Genomic DNA, 7,246 nt, shown 5'->3' on the forward strand with positions numbered 1-7,246 from the left:
AAACCAAAGAAAGCCTGGAAAAAAAATACTGGAACAGAGTCATGAAGAACTTTAACTACCCATAGCTTTTCTGGGAACAACTCAGGAGCTTTCTGTATCTGCATGCATAACACGCATTTGCTGTATCTTCATAACGGAACAACTTTGAAGAGAGATGACACTTTCCCCAACAGGACATATACCATTATCATTTGCTACTTTGTAATAGTACTTCTAAAGCAAATGAAAGAAACAGCTCTACAAAAGATGGGGTCACTGCAGTGCAATCATAGAACCAGATTTAATGTAATTCTTGAAATGTAACAGGTTTTAAATTTCTACCAGTGTGCCTAACTGCAACTTATACAAAATTTTAATGTTTACAGTGTCATGTAAGGCAATTCTGGGTGAAGCTGTTACTTAAGACGACTGTGTAAATATTGACTTATCTGCATGGCCTGACTTACCCTGTCCCCTTCTTGATTTTTCCACTCAGTAGAGAGGATGTTCAGCCAGAACAGTCATCAAGTTTTAATGCATACAAATAGCTGTATTATCACATTTTATTTCTAAAAAAGTCAGAGGCTGATGCCTCTTTTGTGAGCTACATTCCCATTCATGTGCATATACTTTGGAAAGTTATTTCCTTTTAATTTCCCATCTGTTCATAAAAAAGGTCTTGTTTCCTCAGCAACTTTCATTAACCTTGGCCTGTGTAACCAAACACCTTTCCCCAATGCCCATTTTTTCCAGCAGTTCAAGTCCAAGCAGGCTTTGTACTGGTCACACCCTGCACTGGATATTCTCACTTGTTGTCAATGGATATTCAGTCTTGTTGTTTTGATGAATATAGAAAACCAGTAACACCTTAAGTGCTGCTAAGCTCACAATAACGCTAGCTTCCAGAGTTCAAAAGCGTTCAGAGACAGGTCTCTCTCCACCCCCAGTTCTGGGGTAGCAAGAATAAAAAGCAGCTACTGCATAAGGAGCTTACGCAATCACTTCCCTGGTAGCAATTTGACCTTGCCTCCCATTTTGAATGTAAAGACCATTGCCATTTCCTTCTGAACATAAGCCTTTAGAATACCACCAGCTGAGCTCCATATTCATTTCCTCCATAGCTTCCGCCAAGCAGTGTGGATGCTCTCTGTAACAGGCTTAGCAAGTCAGTTTAATAGCTACATTCTAACCAGTATTTCTGCTCTGCGGCTTGTTAAACAGCCACTGGGATGAGGGAAGCTCTTCCTTTAAAAAAAAAAGTTTGTAGGGAGATTCAGGTTGAAAGAATTCATCTACAAGCAGCACATGGACAGACTCACAACTGAACAGTAGTTAAGTTTTGATTGTTCTAGATACCTCATCTTGCTTTTCTTTCAAAAAGTGTTTATGAAATACAAGCTTAAGGCTTATTTTATCTACAACAAGGAAATTCAGCTTCCGTAACTTGTAAGCCATGCACACAAGGTTAACACTTGGACATCAGATTCAGGAAACATACTGCGCACAGAAACCTATGGGTCCGTAAACTCTGAACCGGTGCTAGTCAAGCTGCAGAACCAGCCTCCTCCCTCACCAGCCCAAATGCAAGAGGGGGTGAGTCAGCACCCAAAAACCAAGGCAAGTCTTCCCCCCCAGCTGTTTCTGGTATTACCAATTCATCCTCCTCTGCAGAAACTACTGGCACCCAAAACACATCTAAACAACAGCATATAACAGCTAGTAATCATGTTTCAGCACGACAGATACCTGCAGAGGAGAAAAGTCCTCTCAGAAGAGGAAGTACAGGGCACAGTGCAATCAGCCACTGACTATCCAGGAAACAACAGAGTGGGCCAACTTAATTTTCCATAGTAACAGCATTCCTTTTTGCTCCCCACTTCTTTCCCCAAGCAAAGCTGGTGTAGGGGAAGATAGTATTAAGCATAACTCGTATCTCAAGAAACAAGCTTTCTTTTTGAAGAGCCCAGGTGCTTTAGGTGTTCCTGCTGTATCCTATAATGCACAAAAGGAGACAACTGCTCTAACTATGGAAGTGCGGTACTTTGAGGTGCCATAAGAAAACAGCTAAGTGGAGACGCTGCATGCAGGACATGCAAAGACTGAAAATCGTTGTTATGAAGTACAAAGAACCAGAGATGGTATCCCCTCTGGGTCACAGGACTAAGACAAAATTCACTTACATAAACATTCTGGCAGAGCAAGTAATTTCAAAGAACAAGGGTCAGATTTTCAGTCACTCCTGCTTTAAAGACACTTTTCCACTTTCCATTTTAAGTAAGTTGTGTCACAAATACTACACTCCATTTTATAACAGCTGTTAGCCATTCCCAGATAGGGTTGCATTTCAGTAACTGATTTCAGTTAGTAATATGATTTAGGATGCCTATTTGATAAAAGTCCCAAGTGGAAAAAACACAGACGAAAAAGCCAAGTTATCTGTACACACTGGAATTTAAGTGTTTATTTAAAAAGTAAACCTTTGAGCACATTGCAATTTAAAAAAAAGGAAAAATACAAAGAAGAATCTATTAGATTAAGCAGTCAAAAGCCAGCAATATTACAGGCTGTTTACATACCAACATTTACATTAATTTAAAACAAGTGGCATGTCACCAACATGTAAAACATACTTTGAAAGTTTAAAAAAAATCAAGTTGGCCTTCTAAGAATACAAGTCTACCACATGTGTGAACATGGGTTTGGTCATTCAGTTTAAAACCCCTCTTGCACTGAAATGTTCAGTCTTCAAATTATACAAGTGGATAGCTAGCAGCTGTTGCTATTCCACAGTGGTTCTTCCTGTCCTTGGCCATGTAGATATATCCTTTGTCACCCCACTTCTCACCCCAGCTGAAAACAGAAGTAAAAAGTTTGTTTTCATATTCAGAAGAGATTTATTTACCCCCAATAAGTGCTGCCTTCCAACACTTGTGGAGAAAAATGAAGATAACTGCAGCCAAACTAAAGAGCTTTCCAGCAATTATATGCATGTTACAGAAGAGGCACCCCAAGCTCACAAAAATAAAGGGTGCAGCCATCCTCTCGCTAGGTGGAGACCTTGATGTGCAATCCTGGATTACAGGTGCCTGAAGCTCTGACACTGCTCCTAGCCAATTTTAAGGGAGGACCAATACTGCAAGCAGCATTTGAGGGTGGTGTCCCAGTAATGCTGAGAACATGAGACAAGCTCATGTGATGTGCCCTTTGGCATTAATTTATTGTTTTCCCTCCAACCTAGGAGGTAACTCCATCTTTACAGTTCAAGTGTTACCCTATTTCACACAAGTGAGCAGCACCCTGGTTCGAAAAAAAGCCATTACACCCCCCTACAACCTGGTTTCCTCCTGCTCCCCTCTGCTCCACCACTTTAACATTTACTAGCTTCATGGGCTGTTCCAGCACTGAGTTCCCTTGAATTAACTGAAAAAGCAGAATGAGTTTTGGGCCTACTTTATTAGGCTGCCAGTAGCATGAGTCGGGTTTAACTTCTGTCATACAATGAAATCTGAGAACAGTCTCCAGATTTTCCACACACAGATTTTTACTATTGTCTCCCCATCCCCCACTACAAGTGACAAACTACCTTCCCTTCTCCCCTATCCCCAAAGGGTACAAGGCACAGAGAGAGATCTTACCTGTTCTTAACAATCCAGTATTTCTTCCCATCTACATCTTCCCCCTGAAAGCCATATCCTACAACTAGAACACCATGGTCCAGGTCTTCACTGCTGCAGTCTGGTTCATAGTAGATACCTGCAGAGGTGTAAGTTCACATGTGAACAAACTCATCTGCAGGAAACCCTTCTCCCTCACCAGAAGGTTTCTATACTTCAAATTAGATGTTGGACAGCTTCTTGAGAGTCAGAGAAAGGAGTGACAAGTGAAGTGTACCACAAAAGAAACTGAGGGACAAGTCCACACATATGCAACAGAAGTATAAAGTGTGGAGAACCTGGACTAGAATTAAAAGGACTCCTGATTATGTCCTATGTCACAAGACCATAGTTGGGTTTTTTTCACCTATTAAACTGAACAGTAATGAATACCAAGTATTCAAAAAAAGAGTTCTCCGCATGCAAGTCACTAATAAATCCCCACCTGATTGATAGAACTGGAATGAAGAGTGGCCTGCATCAATAGCAACAGACACTGGACCCACAGCTGCTACTGCTTTCATGAGAGCTCTTTCATGTCCTTGAGGGATGTCAACAAAGCCAGTATCATTAGCAGCATTGTACTCTGCCTTGTAGCGACAGTCTTCATCATCCTAAATAAAGCAAGCCCTAGTTATTACATAGTTCTCCACTTAACACACAGGTGAGCACAGGAACTACCAGACATTCTGTGACTTTGCCTTGAAAACAAGGGATTGAAGAGGATTCCAATTGCTTCAGCAGTGCTTTGAAAGGAGAAGGGCAGAGGGAGAACACTGAAGCTGCTTTTGAGTTTCTCAAAGGTACAGAAAAAGCAAAGGACAGTGGGGCCCAAAAGGAAAGCTCTACTGGGATGCAAAGGACCATCGCATCCTGGAACCCTGCCTTCTTTGGTGGGCAGGACAAATTTGTTTTCAGGGAGGAAGGAAGCCCAGAATACATTAATGGGCAATGGAAGAGAACCAAGTATTCATTAATTACAAAGCAATCCAGAAACTGCTCATTGAGCAAGCACTTAAAATCCACAATTTTAGTCTGTCATAGTTTGAAAAACTCTACAGATGATTTGGAAGTTAGTCATTTGTATATATGGCCTTACGTACAGCATTCATGTATTTTGTGCTTCTTCACTTTTTTTTTTAATGACGAAGCCTAAACTGTTGGTGCCACAGCCACCTACCTCAGGAGAGAGGCCTAGTTTGGAAGTGTGAAGTTGAAACAGATTGAAGTAAGCGCATCCCTCCCTTACCTGTGCGGTAAGATTAGTTTTGAGGAGGCAACTTAAGTTACTAAAGGAATACAGAGCACACCTCAGTTGCTTACTTTTTGTACTCAGCAAGTTAGGCACTTCCTATAACCAACTGGGATCTCTGAAGAGCCAAGATTAGGAAAAAATTAAGATTACAGGGATGCAGGTGAACAGGAACCCAAATCCAAAGGCTTTTATGTTGCTCACAACAAATGGCATTGCTATTGCACATTTAGTCAACACAAAATAAGCTGCAAGGAAAGATACTCTATAGTGAGCAGAACTGCAAGTGGTGAAAAACGCAAACCATGGGCTCTCAAGTGATACCGTAATTTACTACTGCTCTTTTGTCCTCTCATGTTTGTAACTTTTGGTAGATCATTAGAGGTATTTTGGAAGTCTGCCCATCATCTGCATTCATGCACATTTAGTCCACAAGTAGAACTTAAGGCATTGCCAAAAACCAAATCACACCAGCTGTAAGAATTAGCTGGTCTATGGGTAGCAACGCCATAATAGCTCAGTTATGGGAAGCTGAACTGCACCCCTACAACTAAGTAGCACTGTTGACACGGGCTGGGTCCTGGTTTGGTGTGTCAACCAAGATAAAGCATGATGGCTGACAGGAGGTAGCAATGAGGAAGAGGAATAAAAATATTTGCTCTAGTTTTTCCAACTAGTCTAGTAAGATTTTTACCTCAAAGACCACTGCAGTATGCGATTCCTACTGGGGCTAGCAGTCATTCTAGTTTTCTTAGGAAAGATGCAACAGGAAGAACAGATGTACTGATTACTACTTAGACATCTTCCTTTTTAGGCATGAGTTTCCCAACACATAGTTTGTCCACACAAGAGACGTGACACCTGCAATACAAGTCCAGCTATTACGCTTACCTTTGCGGTGTATGGGTAGGATTCCTCTGAATCAATTCCCCCATTATCCTGCACATACTGGAAAGCCTGGTCCATGAGACCACCATTGCAGCCTTGATTCCCTTCAGGGCGAGAGCAGTCCACCAGATTCTGTTCACTCAGTGAAACAAGTCTGCCAGTTTTTCTGAAGTGCTGCCCTTCAAGAGCCCCTGTTGTGCTGAAAGCCCAGCAAGAGCCACACTGACCCTGAAGCAAGAAATGAAATCCCCAGTTACAAATCTAGACAGATTAGGCAATTATAGTTCCCTTACCACTGATAACACGAAAAACACAAAAGACCAACATCAGTTTCACACTCCTAGCATGTACAAGTGAAGATACTACAGCCTTTTCGTTCTTAGACATTTAGTACAGAACTCCTAAAGCTCTGTACTGTGCAATTTTATCAAAACAGCACTTAATTTAGTAAGCTTGCACTAGGCTTCATTAAACAAGTCCACATTGTTTTTCCTCTATGGAAGTGGAGGTAGCATTGGACCTATAACTGGTTAAAAATCCACCATCAGAGAATACCTGGTCTTTAACTGGAGTTACATATCCCTTCTCTCTCCAGTCTACTGATCGTGGCGCTTCCAGGAAGCTGGGCTCAAGAAACTGGGATCCTCTGTACTTCCTTCCTGACTTCTTGTGTGTATAGCCGTTCATCAGCTGTCTGAACTCCTCAGTTGTCTGAAGAAAATTCAAGACATGCAGTCACTGTCTATTACACACCGCTGTTTAGAACTGTATGTTTCACGCCTCTATACATACCATGTCACCGAACTGATTCATTCCCAGCTTGTAGCTGTGTTTTCCTAATGTGTGATCCAGATTATGGAGTTCAATCATTTTCAGATTCTTCTCCCACACCACTCTCCTCCAGCTTTCCTCTCTCTGAGGGGCCAGAAAACAACATACTTCAAGGAGGCGGTTCAAACAAAGTTCACTTGCACGACAACGTGCTTTGCTATGGCTTGTACACTTGGGCAAACGTAGGCTACTCGAAGGGGGAGTCTGAAGGCTATTTAAGAGATGGTCTTTTTGCCACCCTCGTCACAAAACCAGAGAGTACAGCACAGCCGAGTCGATGCACAAACACAGGACAGGGACCGAGGAAGAGGGGGTTATCCTCCCCAAGCGCAGACCACGGCCAGCGTTACAACAAAGCCGACATGACTCAGCTGGCAGGGCCCAGCCGAGCAGAGCCCGCACCCCCGGGCGCTCACCTCGTGGTAGCCCTTCTTGTGCCACGACTTCCACAGCTGCCAGTGGTCGTCCAGATCGGGGTCTACTCTGGGCGCGCCGAAGGCCAGCCCCAGGCAGAGGCAGAGCGTGGTCAGACACAGGTTCATGCTGGCAGGTCTGCCGGGAACGGAGGAGCGCCGGTCAGCGGGAGCGAGGCGCAGGCAAGCCGCCCTGCGCCTCGCAGCCCTCAGCACGCAGGGGGGTGCCC

At 43.2% G+C, this 7,246-nt stretch overlaps 1 protein-coding gene across 1 annotated transcript; it reads right to left on the minus strand.

Moving 5' to 3' along the window:
- Window positions 1-2,414: 2,414 nt before the first annotated feature.
- On the minus strand, window positions 2,415-7,151 carry LOC104078655 (cathepsin L1). Its single transcript, XM_009580368.1, has 7 exons — window positions 7,020-7,151; window positions 6,565-6,687; window positions 6,328-6,483; window positions 5,776-6,000; window positions 4,078-4,246; window positions 3,615-3,732; window positions 2,415-2,829 (listed from the first exon to the last, which is right to left on the minus strand). The coding sequence occupies exons 1-7, from the start codon at window positions 7,143-7,145 to the stop codon at window positions 2,730-2,732; spliced, it is 1,017 nt and encodes a 338-aa protein (XP_009578663.1). The 5' UTR covers window positions 7,146-7,151; the 3' UTR covers window positions 2,415-2,729.
- Window positions 7,152-7,246: the final 95 nt, after the last annotated feature.

Source organism: Fulmarus glacialis, unplaced genomic scaffold, assembly GCF_000690835.1.
Source record: "Fulmarus glacialis isolate BGI_N327 unplaced genomic scaffold, ASM69083v1 scaffold38076, whole genome shotgun sequence".
NCBI lineage: Eukaryota > Metazoa > Chordata > Aves > Procellariiformes > Procellariidae > Fulmarus > Fulmarus glacialis.